The sequence below is a fragment of the Monodelphis domestica genome, chromosome 1 (genome assembly GCF_027887165.1).
Source record: "Monodelphis domestica isolate mMonDom1 chromosome 1, mMonDom1.pri, whole genome shotgun sequence".
In the NCBI taxonomy this organism is placed as follows: Eukaryota; Metazoa; Chordata; class Mammalia; order Didelphimorphia; family Didelphidae; genus Monodelphis; species Monodelphis domestica.
This window is the reverse complement of record NC_077227.1, coordinates 131,814,380-131,833,047: the sequence shown is the minus strand read 5'-3', so window position 1 is coordinate 131,833,047 and position 18,668 is coordinate 131,814,380. Positions and strand designations below refer to the sequence as shown.

At 35.4% G+C, this 18,668-nt stretch overlaps 1 protein-coding gene and 1 long non-coding RNA gene across 20 annotated transcripts in view; one reads left to right on the top strand and one right to left on the bottom strand.

Annotated features, from left to right (window-relative positions):
• Positions 1-18,668, top strand: part of AKAP13 (A-kinase anchoring protein 13) — a 422,215-nt gene that overhangs the window by 338,217 nt on the left and 65,330 nt on the right. For 8 of the 14 annotated variants that reach the window (XR_008913836.1, XM_056806775.1, XM_056806773.1 and 5 more), the window contains 4 exons: positions 4,869-4,977; positions 11,240-11,368; positions 14,277-14,319; positions 16,968-17,100. Coding sequence is in view for 13 of the 14 variants with exons in the window: in XM_056806775.1 (XP_056662753.1) it covers positions 4,869-4,977; positions 11,240-11,368; positions 14,277-14,319; positions 16,968-17,100 (414 nt within the window). In the remaining variant the exon portion in view is untranslated. The remainder of the gene's footprint in view (positions 1-4,868; positions 4,978-11,239; positions 11,369-14,276; positions 14,320-16,967; positions 17,101-18,668) is intronic. The other 6 variants (XM_056806779.1, XM_056806777.1, XM_056806778.1 and 3 more) reach the window with 1 other exon arrangement.
• The window catches only part of LOC103093443 (uncharacterized), a 72,740-nt gene that overhangs the window by 6,005 nt on the left and 48,067 nt on the right, over positions 1-18,668 (bottom strand). The window lies entirely within an intron of this gene.

Here is an 18,668-nt window from a genome sequence, read left to right as displayed (position 1 = left end):
CTTCACACCTCCACTACTTATTTCTTTAGCTTTAATACTATAAGTACTTTCTCCATACATAGCAAGTAAAAAATATAGGTACTATAACATTCAGTAATTTGTTCAAGGCCTCTCTTGGGCTTCCCTGTTGTAATGTTTTACTTTTTTCTCTGGCTGCCATCTGGGCCTATAGACTCTCCATCTAATCTCCCTCTCTTTATTTCCCTGGCTTCCTTTCAGTCTCAGTTAAATTTTTGCAAGAAGCTTCCCCTTTGAGGTTACCTCCAATTCATCCTATATGTAGCTTATTTGTATATAGCTTATTGCATATTATCTCTCCTATTATCATTTGAACTGTTTTGAGTGTAAGAACTCTGTTTTTTCCCTTTCTTCTTCTGTTTCCTCAACATTTAATACCATGCCTGGCACATAGTAAATGCTTACTAATTGCTTTTGTACTTGCTTCTGACTGGGGAGCTTTAAGTCCATGCTTTTGATCTTTTAAGCTTATAGTTTTCTCCATAGCTAAGCTATAGTTTTAGTTTTCATGTAAGAATTATGGGGAATACTTATACCACTTTTCCTACCAATAAACATGATTAACTTAGTTACAGACATTTATTTAGGATCTACTATGTGTCAAGTAATAGAGATATAGACAAAAAACCCTAAAATAGTCACTTCTCTCAAGGAGGTCCAATTAGATGAAACAAAATATATGTATAAACATGTATTCAAAATAAATAGGAAGGGCATTAGCAAGGATCAAGACCTTAGAAGATAATTCTTGATTGAGTCTTAAAGGAAATAAGGAATTGTAGAAGGTGGCCATGAGAAGGACATCATCCCAGGCACAGTGATAGAATAGATGTATAAAGGCTCAGAGGTAGAGATTGTAGTGTCATCTCTGAGAAACAGGAAGGAGGGCAGTTTGACTTAAATAGTGTGGGAAAGGGAATCAAACTGATAGTCTAGAAGGGTAGTTTAAGACCAGCTAATGAAGGCTTTAAAAAAGCCAACCAGAAGAATTTCTGTTAATCTTATTCTCAATAGGGATACCCTGTGTTTTGAGGAAGAGGGTGACCTGGAAAGACCTATACTTTAGGAAAATCTTTTAGCCAGTTGTGTTGAGGATGTACTTGGAATGGAGAGTGAATTCAGTAATTGAAGCAAAAGATGATGAGTGCTTGAACTAAGGTAGTAATATCCAAGTAGTGAGAACAAAGGCAGGAGGTACTCTGGAGGGAAATATGGCAAGATTTGACAGGTGGGCAGTGAGGGCTTGAGCAAGGATAATGACAAGGTTGCCTTGGAATTAAGAAGGAAACTGAAAATGGATTCTTCAGTAGAAATAAGGAAATGAAAAGGAGGTGAGGGTTGTTGGGAGAATGTAATGATTTCTATTTTGGACATAGTGGATTTTAGATTTGGCAGGTTCTGGTATGCTGGAATAAACACTGAAGAGTGGCCCCACCATTAGGAGGGAGAATCATTGCTAGTAGGTTGGCTATTAGTTGGCGAATTCTTTGGCCGTAGAAATCCATGTTGATCACAAGGTGTATAAATTAGAATTTAGTGCCAGCTTCTATTTTTCCAAGAAGTTTACTCTTGGATACTTGTATCATGATGTACACATAGTTTTTGTTAATCATGGATTAGATATTCTAGCCCATATGAAAGTGCTTATAATACTATTGGAACATTCCAAGGCTTTTTAAAGTTTATAAAAATTAAAATGGAATCTGTGGCAGAGCGTTGGGCTGCTGTAGAGATCTGCCTCGTCCACTGTCAAATGGAACATCAGAAGACTCTTTTGAAGAACTTTTTCTATGAAAATAGGGAAGGGAAATGTTTGTCATTGTTTTTCATGGCACTATTAAACTTTCCAAAATGAAATATAATGAAATAACTTTCTATTGGTGTTATCCCTAGTGCCTTGCACATTGGTAGCATTTAAATGCAAGTTGAATTGAATTCTGTGCAATACCTAAGGAAATGTCAGAATTTACCTACTCTCTTAGGCAAATATGATAAGGACACATTTGCTTTCAGCATATGTATTTCTCAGCTCTAGACTTGCTGAGCAGCTATGTTTAAATGGTTTCATTATGCCTTGTTACCTGATTTCTTTTAACTCTTACCTTCTATCTTGGAATCTATACTATGTATTGGTTACAAGGCAGAAGAGTGGTAAGGGCTAGGCAATGGGGGTTAAGTGACTTGCCCAGGGTCACACAGCTGGGAAGTATCTGAGGCCAGATTTGAACCTAGGACTTTCTGTCTCTAGGCCTGGCTCTCAATCCACTGAGCCACCCAACTGCCCCCTTGTTACCTAATTGAATCTTCTTCTTTTTGGTGGTTGTCAAATTTTCTTTTTTTAAAGAATAACAAATTTCTTTCTCTACCTTATTCCTTCTCCATTAAATGTTAATATGCAAGCTAAATGGTACAGGTATCCCTAAAGTCTTAGTGCATTTTAAAACTTTAAAGTATTAAACTTACAGCTTAAAAATGTACTCACTTTGGGGACATCCTGTACTATTATATGGTACTGTGTGATATAATTGAAGGAAATTTTACTTGGTAACCAGGAGATCTGAATTTCAAGTCCTGGCTATGTGATTTATAAGCTGTGTGACGTTGGACAAGCTGCTTAACCATTCTGTCTCCATATCTTCATGAGTAAAATGGACATAATGCTTGTATTACTATGACACAGATAACTCTATAGTTTCTATACACACACACATAGATACACACAAAGCATTTATTATGCACCTACCTTGTCCCAGGTACCGTGCTGAACACTGGAAACAATTTTTTAAAACAGTCTGTAACTTTAAGGAGCTTACATTCTAATGGGAATTAACTACTCTCAAAAGGAATCTGGAAAAACATTGAGTCGTGACAACATATAACTATATATATTCTTCATATAAGAATATAATATATATAGTTATGTTCAAAGCCTTAGAGGAATTGGAATGTACCTAATGAAAATCAATCTTTAGACAAAATAATTTTAAGATTTTGCCTATTCTGTTACATGCCTTGGTCTTTTAATTTTTTAAGCTAAATTTGTAAAGCTATGCTCTGAGTATATTTACTTGAAACAATTTATTATATTTGTTTGACCTAGTGATAAGAAGAATCAGAAAAAGGAAAGGAATGAATATGCTTGACTGGGAAAAGAGAGTTTTAGTTTTCTAATTATTATTATTACAGTCCTTTTACTAAGACAGATATTTCATAAATTTGATGAATGACTGTCTTTTCAATAAGGACTGTATTATTCCTGAATTTCTGTCTATTAGCCTTAAAGTATATAATCCTTTCTGACTTGGTCTCCTAGCTAAAGAATTTAGAATTACATGAAATTATTGATCTTGGCTTATATGGCTGCCTTTACGAATGTGTTGGTAAAAGGGGACACCTTTTTCTTGTATAACTATTAATGGATGTTTATGGGACTTACAACCCTAACCTTGTGCTTGTGGTTGAGTCGTATCTAAAAAAAGTCCAGGACTGATAACACCTTTATTTTATCTTCCTTATTCTCTGAGCATTTAAAACTATAGGAAGAGTTTGTCTTAGGTTTCATGACATGAGTAGGACAAGGGATATTTTGGTCTTAGGAGAAATGAAAGGAGTGGATTTCTGTTATTTCTGTCACATTAAATAGATTGCTAATGGGAAGAAGTTGAAAGACAAATTTTGGTTCAGTAAAATGAGAATATTACCTTAATTAGAAAATTTCAACAGTTAGACTAGATTATCTTAAGCATTGAGTTCTCCATTAGTGGAAGTATATAAGTAGAGTCAAAAGGACTATTTGTCAAAGTGTTATACAACAGAATCCTATGTTAATTGTAAGAAGTTGTACTAGACAACTTAAGAGATAATTTCCAACTCGAATGTTCATTGATTCTACTGAAGAATTAGAAGATCAACCAGAGAATCAAGATCAATTAACTTTTATTTCAGATGGGACAGTCTAGTTTTCAGATATAATTAAAGAGATTTAAATTTTATTTCCAGATTCAACTTACTTTGTGATATTGGCAAAGCCATTTTCAATTTTCATGTGCCTTTTAATTTCTATGAATGAAGATATTCTTTGCTTTTAATTCAAGTAAGTGATGTTTTTAAGAACATATGACTGCCTATAAAATTTTTCCAAGTCTCAGATTGAGATACTACTTTCTGTAAGAACCCTTTTTTGGTTCTCCTTAATTTTAATACCTTCTCTATGAGATTATCTCCAGTTTATACAATATATATCATTTGTACATAGATAATTTGTTTCTTGTCCCACTACCACCACCCTATTCGATTCCTTGAGGGCAGGGACTTTTTTTTTTGCCCTTTTCTGGAGCCCCCAAGATTTATCATATTCCCTGACACATGGTAGATGCTTAATAAATTTTTGTTAATTCTTTTTAGCCTATAAAAGCTTCTAAATAAAGATGGTATTAGTCTTTTTAGAGTTAAAGTGGTACACATGTTTCACAACCATTCTTTATTGAGTCCCTACTCTATATAAGTTACTGCTATAAGACACTGTTAGGCACTGGAAAGGAGGTGGGGGGGATAGAGGAGGAATAATATTTTCCCCTAGTAGAATTTTTCCTAAGAAATAAATATTTCTTTATGGAATTTATAGACTAATAGAGGGGTAAAGCAAATAAATAAGAGAGAAAAGAACGTGGATATTCCTATGAATGTCATTTCCCCCTTTTTGCATAAATAAAACTTCACTTTTAAGATTTAATCTCCTTCCAAACATTTTCTTTTCAGCTTTGTAGTATTGTCAGACCAGAGTGATTTTGAGTAATCTTATTCCACAACCTGATGCTTGAGTGAACTCTTTGTTGTGCTCTATTTCACAGCCACGCCAGAGAGTTAAGCAACAGGGGTTTAATTACTGTACATCATCCATGTCTTCTCCATTGACAAAATCCATCTCATTAATGACAATTAGCCATCCTGGATTAGACAGTAAGTATACAGTTTTTCAACCATATTTTTTCCCCCTTTTAACTTTTTCTTTAAAGGTACAATGTCATCACCTTCTGAAAACCTGTTGTTTTTCTCTTTAGTTGACCTTTGCATGTCACTTGCCTCACAGTTGCTCAGACCTTAGATTTCTCTTACTTCTAATTCTAATTCAAATAATGGTGTTTAAACTCAAGATAATGTTTTTAAGTTAAGATAGCTCCATATTGTATTTGAAGGGGATTATAATAAAGATATAATTTATTATATGCTTGAATATATCTATCTAAAAATAATAAATCTATATAATTTCATGGTTTAAATGGTAATGAAATTATATTAAGGTCTCTTAAAAGAAAGCTTGAGCTTTGATGAATTTCACTGAGTTTTTACCCCATTTTTTTTTCAAACAGGAATCATAGAATAGTAGATAGATTTTAAGCCCCGCTTCTAACAGATACTGGCTTTGTGACCTGGTTGACAAGTCTTTCAACTTCTTAGGAGCTCTAGATGTCTCCCTGAGATTCTAAATTACAGAGAAGTGCTGACTTTGCATTGGTAGCCATACTCATTTATCCAGGAGTTCCCCATACCAATGAAATAACACATCTACTCTTTATCCCCTGCCTCTTTTTCAAAGTCATTTACAATGAGAAATCTTTTTTTGTCCATATAAAATACCTGAACTAATACTGTTATATTCCAGTATTCCTTCAGGAAGAGCAAAATAGACAGGGTCCCTACTTTTCAGAAGTTCAGAGATAAATAATCCACAGGAAAAATATTTTAAATCTCGAATACAAATTTAGGTATCCCATGGAGGCTTGAGAGAGTGTCAAGTAAATGAAATTTCAGGTTTCTAAGAGGTATTCCTCAAATTGAGCCAAAAGGAAAAAAAAAATAGTATCACCAAGTATGTGGTGAAGGATTAAAATTTCTTCTCTTTTCTGTGACAGAATTTTCTTATGTTATCTGAGATGCTTTGTAGCTCTTTATATTATTATCTTACTCCCTTAATAGATGGTAAGTTTTTTGAGAACAAGAATTAACATCTTCTCTGTACCCTAAAGCATTTTTAGTACAGTGCCTTTCTGGTAGCAGTTATTCAAAAACTACTCGAAATTAATTCGAAAAAAGAATCAGACAATTGGAGAGATCTATTTTCCCTCTTTTCACAGTATATTTCATGCTTATCATGAGGTTGCATTTTGTTCAGTTTCAAATCGATAACTCGGACATTAGTCTTGTCCTTTTGATTGTTGTTTCTTGGCAACTCCAAGATTGTCCACTCAAAGGTATAGATGTAATGTCACAAGTTATATTAGAGGGACCATTTCTTGGTGTCTTTATTTTGGCATTTATGTAGCTGATGTTATAAATGAATAATTCTCAGCAGAAATTTCAGTGGAATTGAAAAGCTAGAGGTTAACAGGCAGAGAGACCATTGTTGTAAGAACCCTGTAAGTCAGATTTTTTAGCACTTTGCTGTCACTATGACTAACAAGCATGTGGTCTTAATGGATAGGGCCCCATAGCAACAGAAACAACACTGAGAAACGTCTAGTAAGGAGAATATCTTTTATCCTATATTATGTGACACTCTTCTCTTCATAGCTGAAGCACTTCATTATTTTTCTTCCAAAAAAGCAAAACAAAATTTTGGCCAGGTCTTCAGTTGCTAACCAAACACTATAAATAACACAGTTAACTCCCAGAAAACAGACTCACTCAGAGTGCCACAATTCCTGGCAATGTATAGCTTTTCTTCCTGTTGCTGGGAAATTTTCTGCTCAAGCTTACCAGAGGGAATTGAATGAGTAGCAGACTGTCATCAATTCTGTTTAGCTTTGAGTAAGGTTTTAATAATTTTATCAAAAGTTGTTTCACATCATAGGGCCCACACTACCCACTTTTACCCAGTCTGAATGACTAGCTCATAAATATCTTTACTAGCCTTTTTCTTTTTTTAATCATTATTTCTGTCCTGGAGACTATGATGAAAAGATAGGTCATCCCTGCCTATATTCTTCCTCCATCCCACAACTCTTGATCTCCGTACACCCAACCCCCTTCAACACACCCAGGTACACACTTAATTACTTGTTAATCTTATTTTCCTCAGTGATCCTAGTGGTTAGTGCTTTGATCTGAAAAAAATGATGAGCCCTTGTGGAGATTTTTAGAATTCTGACTTTAAGTAGAACTCATTTTGAGTACAACAACAAAAATTAAAGAACAATTTCCCTTGGGTATCTGAATGGAAGACCAAAGAGGTTTGTTTTTTAAATTGCCACTGGTTCATGAAGCTCTTATTTTCAAAACACTTAAGCACTCTATACCTCTCTATATATGATAATATTTAGGATGTTTGTGAAATGATTAGAATTTGTGAATTCCCTTTAAAGCCTATGGGCAAGTTGGATTCTTGAGAAGAGCAAGTGTTAATGATGCTGCAAATGTTATGATGGATGGATCATTGTAAGCAAATTTAATATGAAGGATTTGAGCTGTGAACCCCAGTGAAAATAATTTTCTTAATAGCTGTGATGTCTATATGATTCATTTTTCTCTTACCACACATTAAACTGTTACAAAGAAATGAAAATGTTGGTTAGAGGCATTTTCCCAATGACTATGTCTCATTCTATGCACTATTGTTTAGGAACAGAATGCTTTTCAAAATTACCCTTGCATCAGTGATTTCTGATTTGTTATCCTTACCACGTCTACTTCCTTCTGAAGAAAATGGCTGACTCTGTTCTTTGAGAATTGTTAAGACTTGAGCACTTCTCCATGTTAGTGTATCTGCTAAGATCTTGCTGGAAAGTCTAGTTAAGGAGTCAGCCAGATTGGAAAGCACAGACTTAGGGCATTATTTTAGTCCAGGATCTGTTTCAAAAAGCTGTTGGTGTAGAGGAAAATACTGTGCAAACAGGATAACTTAAGATATTTCTATACAATTTGTCACCAAAACCACCAGCCTGATGCCTGAAGAGCCATAAAAGGCAGGGGGAAGCAATGGCCCATAATCAGACCTCTAATCTGGTGTTCTGTTGAAAGTGTGATGATTACAGTTTATCCAAAGACAGATTGCCTAGGAAATCATACTAAAACTAAAACTGCCTAAGTTGTGTAGGATAATATCCTGGAGAACTTCCACCTAGAAACTACTTCAGGAAATGTGTTCAGCATTTCTTTTTCTTGTGTCAGACCGTAGTACTTTTGTCTCTTGGCATCCAAAAAAATTCCTGAATGGGCAGATGCCTAATGAGATAGTATATATAAAATGTTTTCCAAACCTTAAAGCACTACATAAATATTAGCTATCATTATTTAATGTTTCACCTTGGGCATGTAAAGGGTAATAAAATTAGAACTCATATTTATGTAGTACTTTTAAGATTTGAAAAGTACTTTCCTTGGAATCCTATGTGGTGAACTGTTTCCAGGACCATTATCCCCATTTTTCAGATAAAGAAATTAATTCTCTGAGAAGTTAACCAATTGGCAGGATGCCAAGCCCTGAGAATACAAAGAAAGATGGTCTAAAGCTCACTTGCTGGGGAAGGCAGAACTTAAGAAGGCTGGAAGGCTAGGTGTGTAGGTGGACAGGGAGGGGTTTGCGCTCTTCTAGCCTGTGTCTGGGGAACCATCTAGATATCCAAAGAGAGGATAAGCAAGCACACACACACACACACACACACACACACACACACACACACGAGTCTTGTGTTCTTATGAGGTATGGATTCTGGGATTTCCCAAGAGGAAGAGGTAACTGGTACTTTGAGGTGTCCACAGTGAGTATAGCTTAGGGGACAATGAAGAGCTTCAGGGACTCAGCCAAGGGAATAGAACTCATGCCTGTCAGGGGAAGGATATATCCAGGCTCTTCTGAGGCCATGTCACTACTCTGTGCCCCATCTCTGGGCTGCTTCAGACAGTGCCTCTTGAAAACCTGATAGATGATAAAATTCTTCATTGCTTCCCCTCAAGCACAGCATGTGTATCTCTGAGCAGTAGTTACCCACTAATGGTCTATATTGCTTTGGCACTGTTGAGAGCCCTGGGTTCAAATCCTGCCTCTGACCCCAACTGGGTGAACTTGGGGAAGGCTCTTAAACTCCCTGGGCCTCAGTTTACTCATCTGCAAAAAGGAAATGACCCCTGAGTTCCCTTCAGCCCTAGATCCTATAATCCATGATCCTAGGGACACTCCTGTAAGAAGAGAAAGAGCTATCCATCTGAATTACTGATCCTTCAGCGGAGGTGGCAAGCACTGCCCTTGGGCCAGATCTTCCCTGGACCAATGATACCCCCCTTACCCTCAGTTTCTTTCTCTGTCACATGGACAAAATAAGAGCCCCTCTCCCCCTCCTGCAGAGGGGGGCTCAGGAATGGCTCAGCATGTGGCAAAGACTGCCTCAGACCTCCCTGCTTTGCTTTCTAACTCCATGGATTCTCCCACCATCCTGCCTTCTGGTCATCTGCAAGCTTTTACCCCCTTCCAAGACACCGTTTTCACATGAAGCTTGCAAGACATGCAGGATGTTTCCGTACATGGGTTTGGATGGATGAACACATTCCTCCTGTCCTGGAGTATGGCTGATTCAGTTAGGGCTGCCTCAAAAACAGAACTGTCTTATTTATACAGAATAGACACCAGCCACCACACCCAGGAAGAGAGTGGCCCTTCCTTATGCCAAGAAACCAGAGGGGCCCTTTTAACCAGATATCAGTCTGCTTTTATATCTCTACATGCCTGTGTGTGTGTGTGTGTGTGTGTGTGTGTGTGTGTGTGTGTGTGTGTGTGTGTGTGTGTGTGTGTGCATGCGCAGTAATCTGATTGTTGCATTTTAGCCTAGTTCTATGAAGAAGCAGAAGATACAGGCATGGGGGCAGCAAGGTGGCTTTGTGGTTTGAAAACCAGACTTAGAGACGGGCAGTCCTCCTGAGTTTACATCTGGCCTCAGACACTTCCTAGTGGTGTGACCCTGACCAAGTCACTTAACACCCATTGCCCAGCTTTACCACTCCCTGGAACCAACACACAGTATTATTGATTCTAACACAGAGGGTAAGGGTTTTAAGCAACAACAAGATGATGATATAGGCATTGCTTGCTATGTATAGAAGCAATGAAAAACAAATCTGTTCAGTCTTAACTTTTAAAGGTGAAACTTTATATAATATGAAACAAACACGTATATACACATTCATGCATATACATTTTAATTTATATACACATGCAGAAAGAGAAGTATAGTTTTTATATATGTTTTGGATGTATATACACATACATATGTACATGTGTATGTATGTGCACATAAATATAATTGTGCCTAACTAAAATGTATCATATTTTTATTGAAAAGGAATGGAAAACATGTAAAATGCATATAGATTTTATAGACAGTTTATTGAGGATAGAAGCAAGTCCAATTTAGAGAGTGCCATATTGCAAACCTCTTTCAAATGAACAATTAATTTTTTTTAACCTCTCTATGTGTCTACAAATGAGCCCACTGGTCTTTACTAACTTAGTGTTCCAGGAAATGAGATTTCTTTTTTAATTCTGATATAACCTACGTATGATTTGCATTTTTAATTGCATTTTCTAACTTTAATGGCCCCTAAGAGTCTTGGAAATCCCTTTGCCTTGAGACTTCACTTCCTCCTCACTTTCCTGTAAGTACCAAGGAGATAACAGAGCACCCTGTTTGGCAAAATCTTAAGTTAAAAGAACGGAGAAATACCCTCATGTGTAATGAAATCCATAATTTGGAGGTTCTTAATCTTTTAACATCATGAACTTCTTTGACAATCTAGTGAAGCCTATAGCCTCTATCTCAGAATAATATTTTAACTGAATGAAATATATGATTAAAAAAGAAACCAATTATTTTGAAATATAATTATTAATTTTTTAAAGTTCCTGAACTTATAGGTTATGAACCCCTATGCAGTTATTTGAAAATTCAGACAAATGTAAGTCCATCCCTTCATCATAATCTAGAAATTTATGTTACCTAAGAAAGAGTTTATCTTGGATTATCTCAGAAAAAAGAACACAGACTCCTGCTTCCCTATCTCACTCCCTTTCCCTCCCTCTCCCCCTCCTTTCCTCCCCTCTCTGCTGCCATCCTTGAAATCAGTTAGACCTTAGACTTTGTACATATTTTTGGGATGTGGATTTTAGCTGCCTCTTTCTTTGCTTGCATGTTTTTATGCATGCTCTAATATCTTCTGTTAACCCACTCCTCAGAGGCACAGGAGCAGATACAGCCAGCGAGGCGGATTTCCTTCTCCATCAGCATCTCTCCACTTCTTCTTAAGTCTAAAACTGTCTTTTTTCTTGGCTCTTCTTCCAGTGATGAAGAGGAGAAGTTGCATAGTAAGTAAGCAACTTTCCTGTTTAGCCATTGTTCTGCAGGGTCTGGCCATCTTTGTCAATGCTGTAGATGCTATATTACTTAGCAAACAGTAGGTGCTCCTTTGCATGCCATCTGGGAGGCTTACCTAAGCCACTTGTTTTCATGCTTTACATTGAAAATTAGATGAATGAAACAGTTATAGTCTTTGTGCTCCTCTCTTATATCCTTGTTTTTTCATGGCATTTTTATGTAAAGCTGAGTTTGAGGAAATAAGATCCTCCCTAGAGTCACAGTTGCCTCCAAAATCAGGAGGATTAAGTAACCTCTAAATATCCCTTGGTTTTTATTTCTAATCTTAAGTTAACTAACAGAGTTTTGTGTTTGACCATATAAAATAATGAAAGTCACCTTCCCTTGCTACCTTTTTTTCCATAGTGATAATATAGACTTTTTCCCTTCCGTTAGGAGACTGTTTCAAGAAAAGTAACTTAATTTTGGGATCAGACCATTGAATTTTCTCTTTTTGCTCTCAAAACTTAAGTTTTCTTTTTCTTTTTAGTCCTGTGAATGAGCTATAGCTTATAATGGGTAAATTTTTAAATGGGTAAATTTTTACTTGATAGTACTTACTTGATAGATTTTACAAGACCTCAAATTGTTAGCAGATTTGTGAATTGGAAAGAATCTACTTTTTACTCATAATAAGTCTCGTAGATTGTTAAAGAGATATGCAAATGATTATCTACCCTTTTGCAAAAATTTTGTTTGTAATATACCAAGATTATTTTTCTTTGGGAGAACCCATTCATAATTTGAAGTAATTTAATAAAAGGCTTTTAACATCTCATAACCAATGTTCTTGAGTGAGATGACATCTTTGACCTTCACCCCAAGTTTTAGCATTATTTAAATATCATCCAGACTTCTCAGCCCAGTACTTGTTGGTCAAACATAAGATAGTTTGGTTCTCTTTCTGTGGTGGTCATTGACTTAGTACTTCTCATAGTTAGGGAGTTTAGTGGTAGTGTATGTGCAGAAAGGGCTGGTAATATAGCGGTTTCCTAAGTCTTCTGTACTAAGACTCACAGCTTATCCTAGCAGAAAGATTATTAGATGTGGGATCACTAGAAACCCTATTTGGGAGTCTAGCTTTCATCCTTAATTGTAATTTTGGGCAAATCAATTCTATTCCCTGTAAGTTTCAGTTTCCTAATATGTAAAATAGTAATAGCAAAATTATAATACTAATCTATAAAATAATACTTTCCTTACAAAGTTGTTGGGAGGCTTAATTAAGAAAATACATATGAAACTCCTTGTAAGGTTAAAAATGCTATGTACTTGTTGTTCTCATTTTGCCCTACCTTTTTCTAGATCCTGTTTGGAATCCTAGGTTTCACACTTAATAATTGTGTAATTTTAGGCACACCCCTCCCACCCCCAAAAATGTCTCCTACAAGGAGAGTTGTGAGAATCTAGTTAACATTCAGTTTCTAGATCTTTTGAAACCAAGTTTTCTTCAAGAGTAGTGATGATGTTTTGTGGCATACACTCACATGTCATTACCGGAAATAAAAACAAGGTCCATCAGCATATTAAGTGCTTCTTATGTGTCCAGACTAAAATTATAAACCAATCCACAGTGGAGCTCACTTTATCTGGTAACATGATAATAGAACTGGAAAGAATCTTAGATATGATTTCATCTACCCCAACCCCTTCCTTTAATGGATGATGCAATGGGGCCTAGATGAGTGACAGTGATGAAGGGAGAGGAGCAGGATCCAGTGTTGAAGGGAGTAGGGGACAACCATTGTTCTTCCCCCTATAACACAGCATCACTCACACCCCTGAAATAGGAAGCTCCTCCAAGGAGGAAAGGGTAGGAAAGGTGCAAAAACTTCTTGGCTTTCTAGAAATGATTAAAAGTTCTTTATACAGACAGGGTTATCCCATTCCCACATTTCTCTTTTTATATCTAGTTCCAAGAACACGTTAGATATTAGAACTAAGACTAGAAAAACTCTGGTGAAAGTAATTTTTGAAAATAATTTAAATTTAATTCACAATAAGGTAAGATTCAGTTGACAAAATGTTATTCAAAATCTAATAGATGTATTTCCCTATGTTATTGCAGTAAGTTGGGTGAGCATATTCTCTCTATTTAAGTATGCTATATTCAAAAGGTATTGATACAACTAGACTTTTAAGCATTGAAATTATACTTTTCCATTGATTATGGCCTTTCTGCCATGACATCTCTGAAAATGTAATAAAAAAGGAATAATGCTTATATTTCATTAAATTACTCTGATTTCTGTTCTTTTTTGATTTGGTTTAGGAAGCTTCATTGATTTGTAGTCTGATTCATTTATAGAAAAGGGGAAAATAATGTGTGTACTCATCCGATCCTTTTCCTACACTGTTTTCTAAATTTCTCAGGTATTTGATGGTCTCAGAAATTAAGTTATTAAGGCAAGATTAACAGAAAAGAAGCTAATGAATATTGCTAAAAATATTTCCTTAATTAAGTTGAAATATTAGAAAAATGGCTAAGACACTGAATGTCAGTTGAAAAATGGACAAATATTTCCTGTTAAAGAAAATAAAAAGTACAGTTTTTATGCCTTCTGAAGAATCTGTATCATAAAGTTATCATAATCCTTGATTAGGGTGTTTTTTTGTTTTTTTCATGCCACTTATTTGTCACAGGTGACAGTACATAGGAGTCACTCCTTGTCATTACCATCAGCTTTGATTCTTTTGTTTAATTCTTCCCCCTTGCACATTTAGAAGAAGAAGGCATCACATACTGAATTACAACATACTAATTCCTGGTTTACTGTCTTGTCTCTGTTTTTGTCCTAGTAACTATAGAAAATTTTGTATTCTAACTCTTTCTTTGTGTGTGTGTTTTTTTTCCCTCAGATTCACGATCCTTCCACAATACCAGTGCTAATTTAACTGAAAGGTATTGTATATTTCTTTTTGTTACTCATTTTCCTGAAGTAACTTTGCAGAAACTCTGATGTGTTAGACCAGTTTGGGGCACACAGTGAAGAACTAGCAGACCAAAACAGTTATCTGTCTAATCAGGCACGTGAATGATAGATATTTTTAAAAAACCCTTACTTTCTGTCATAGTAACAACTCTGATGGAAGGGGAAAGGCTAGACAGACGAGATTAAGTGGTTTGCCCAGGGTCACAGAGCTAGAAAGTATCTACCTAGCTGCCTCAACAAAAATTGTTGAATGGCTAATTAATAGTAGTAGATAATCTCTTGAACATTTCTTCCTTTTCTTCTTGAAATTTCTTAGTTGCAAAAAATTTTCACTCTTAATTGATACTCTGTGGTACAGTTGAATGTAATGGACTTCTCCGTTAGTGGCAGTGCAGGATCTGTCAGTGCAGATCCTGAACAACCCAGAGGGATCTACAAGAAAGAACACTATCCACATTCACAGGAAAAACTGTGGGAGTAGAAACACTGAAGGAAAACAACTGCTTGATTACAAGGGTCAATGGGGATATGATTGGGGATGTAGACTCTAAATGAACATCCTAGTGCAAACATCAACAACATGGAAATAGGCTCTGATCAAGGACACATGAAATACCCAGTGAAATTGCACAAGGGCTATGGGAAGGGTGGGGGAGGTGAGGGATAGAAAGTATATGATTCTTGTAACCAAGGAATAATGTTCTAAATTGACTAAATTTAAAAAATTTTCACTCTTAATTGATACACTGTGGTACAGTTGAATGTAATGGACTTCTCCGTTAGTGGCAGTGCAGGATCTGTCAGTGCAGATCCTGAACAACCCAGAGGGATCTACAAGAAAGAACACTATCCACATTCACAGGAAAAACTGTGGGAGTAGAAACACTGAAGGAAAACAACTGCTTGATTACAAGGGTCAATGGGGATATGATTGGGGATGTAGACTCTAAATGAACATCCTAGTGCAAACATCAACAACATGGAAATAGGCTCTGATCAAGGACACATGAAATACCCAGTGAAATTGCACAAGGGCTATGGGAAGGGTGGGGGAGGTGAGGGATAGAAAGTATATGATTCTTGTAACCAAGGAATAATGTTCTAAATTGACTAAATTTTAAAAAAAATTTTTTTTCACTCTACTGAGGTATTATGAACCTGTGTTCAAAATTTTATTTTTTGTTTTTATGAGGTTCTATGGAAATATGCATGCATGTAGTGAATAGGATTTTGTTCTATAATTATTGTATGTTAATACATATTGTCCCACCACTTGCTAAAGTTTTTTTTTCTGTTTTAAATAGGCTTCCAAGCTTACAAATATGACATATCACTGCATACTATTCAGTAGACAGAAAATATCTGTTCTTTCTGTTTGGTTTTTAATTCTTACTTTAAATTGCTGAGTTGAATAGTTTTGAATGCAACAAAATTAAGAATATTTTTATTACTAAATCTATTCACAAAAATCTTTTCAGATGATTTCATAATAGATTACTGTTACTAAACAAAAATCTTTGTGCTTCTATTTGACCTTTCATACCACTTTTCCCCCTAACTCCTGATACATTTGGGGGAAATGGTCCTGTTCTTTTTTTCTCTTCAGAGTAGAATAGTGTTTCTTTTTTTCCCCATGTTCTTTATTAAGGGATAACTAAGGTGAATTTCTTTGGGATGAAAAAAAGTGCATATATTGGAAGAAATGAAGCTGATGTGATAATGCCTCCAAAGATAAAGCATTCAGCTACATGTAAAAACCGTCTTTTAAATTCCTTCAAATTTGGCCCATGATGTTTCACTATAAAGGGGAAAATTTTGCATAATCATATATAATTTTAGTCAATAGCACTATTTGGGTCTCCTTTCCACCTATTATAAATAAGGCAGTGATACAGATTTCAGTTCCTTCCCTCAAGAAGCTTACTGTATAATCTATTTCATAATTGTTCAGCCTTTATCATCAAGGCTTAATTCATTCACTACAGATTGTAGATTCATGTCTGGCTAATAGTTTACTGGATTTAATTTCTTATAGCACAGTCAATAGGAGAAACCAAACTTCTCAGTATTTTATATATAATCATACTTGTGGAAAAGCTATAAGAATTTAACAAAAATGATCCTTTACTTAAGAGATAATATTTAGAATGAGTACCTTATTATCACCACCTAAAAGAAAAACCAGGAAGGGTACTTATTATTTTTTATTTATTTTTTTAATTTGGACCTATGATGGACAGATCAAAAAGAAAACTAAAATAATTTTTTTAACTACCTGTATCACTTAAGTGCAATAGTTATTCCATTTTATAACACTAAAATATTAAATATTCACATGAGAATAGGAATTAATTTCTTAACAGCAGAGGGCACTGTATTTGTATATGTTCCATCCTAATTTTTAAATATTTTAAGTAAATATCTCTTAACTCCTCCCAACTACCTGATTCCATTTCTTCTTCTTTTTTTTTTTTTAAATATAATGATATGAGTCATTCAACCTGTGGTTGAAATAATATGTGACACAATAGGATCATCAGTGAGGGCGGAATTTGTTTGAGAAATAGGTTGTATCACAAATTATTTGCCTTTTAAAATGGACCCTTTTTTCTTTCAGTATAAATGAACAGGCCTTCAACTTTGTCCCACAAAGCCCCTCCAAGAAAGATTTTGAAGGGAAAAGTGGAACAAAAGTCAGTCGTACCTTCAGTTACATCAAGAATAAAATGTCCAGCAGTAAGAAGAGCAAAGTAAGTGAATCTGGTCCTCACTTGTCCTTATGTCCTGCATATACTTCCTTAGGGACAGCATCTGCCTTGATCATCTAAATCAGGCATCAGAACATCACATTTATAATGTATAAATCAAAACAGATTATATAACCTGAGGATGTGAATGGGGAAAAAATTTTAAAGATGTTACTTGAAAGCTCTTTTTCCAAAGTAGTAACAGGATAGGATTGTCCTTGAGTTGAGGCAGAAGGATTGAGATGAGATAAATGAGAGGGGTTTAAAATAACATTTGAAGATTTCATGCAGTTTGAAAGTGTTGCAGCATATTTAATGTTTCAATTGAATGTTTATACCTATGAAACAGGAAGTCAAAAGGATTTTAGATACTGGCTTGTTTAATGTGACTTATTTTACTTTTATTCTTGGCCCATAAGTAAACAGTGCCAATAACAGTAATTTAGTGTTTTCAAAATACTGAAAGCCAGAAATAAAGAGTAACAATATATTTGGAATTTTCCTGGGTTATCAAAAGTCAAAAGCCAGTAAGCAAAGGGTACTTTCTCTTGATTTATGTCACAACTGTGCCCCTCCCCAAATTCCAGTTTAGAAATGTATTTGTGTTTGGATCTTATAATTTTAGAAAATATTTGTTGAAGATTATTATTACATGAAATTGGGAAAATAAAATCTTTGCATTAAAAAAATAGAAATATATTTGATAGATTTCTTCAGTCAGCTCAGTTATTGCTCTGAAATTGCCCAGAGAGAAGTGACCTCAGAGATAAATGGGCCCCTCAGTCACATGAAACTCTGTATTCAAAAGGAAAGAACTAATTCATGCTGTACAACAATAGCTATGCATTAGGTCTCTGCTTAATGGTTAAAACCTTTCAAAAGGTAGACTTGTGGAAATGTAGCAGCCAAATTTGCCCTGTTTTTAGTAGTTATTAGGGAAAAATACTCAAGAATTGTCTATCTCATAAGGAGCAAACGACATCAATCAAAGTTTTCATCCTCTTGCCTCTTCTCTGATACATGGTGACATTTAAATAGTGCTTACTATGTTCTAAGCACTTGACAATTATTATCTCATTTGATCCTCATAAAAACCTTTGGAGGTAGATGATATTATCTTCATTTTAACATTGAGGAAACTGAGGAAAACAAGTGACTAGCCCAAGGTTATATAATTAGCAAGCATCCGAGTCTTCCTGACTCTAGGTCTAGCATTCTCTGTACTTCACCAACTAGAAAAAGCAGAAAACTAGATTAAATTGGGGGCAAAGAACCTAAATAATCCGACTTATTGAATATTATCTTTGATATCCTTAGTTTATAGTTAAAGAAGCCAAGGCCTAGAGCAGGGAACAAGTCTTTATAAGATTGGAAGTAGAGCTGAGAATGGGGCCTGTATAGCCCAGTGGCCAAATAACCTGAATGTATAACTTGAAAATACTCCTCCAAAGGGTCTGGATATGAAGAGAGACCAATCACTTTCCAGCTAATTAGCAGTTACTTGTTGAGTGCCTTCTCATCTTTGTGCCCTTCTCCTTGAAATGTACTTAGTTGGCAAGAAAAGTCTAAAA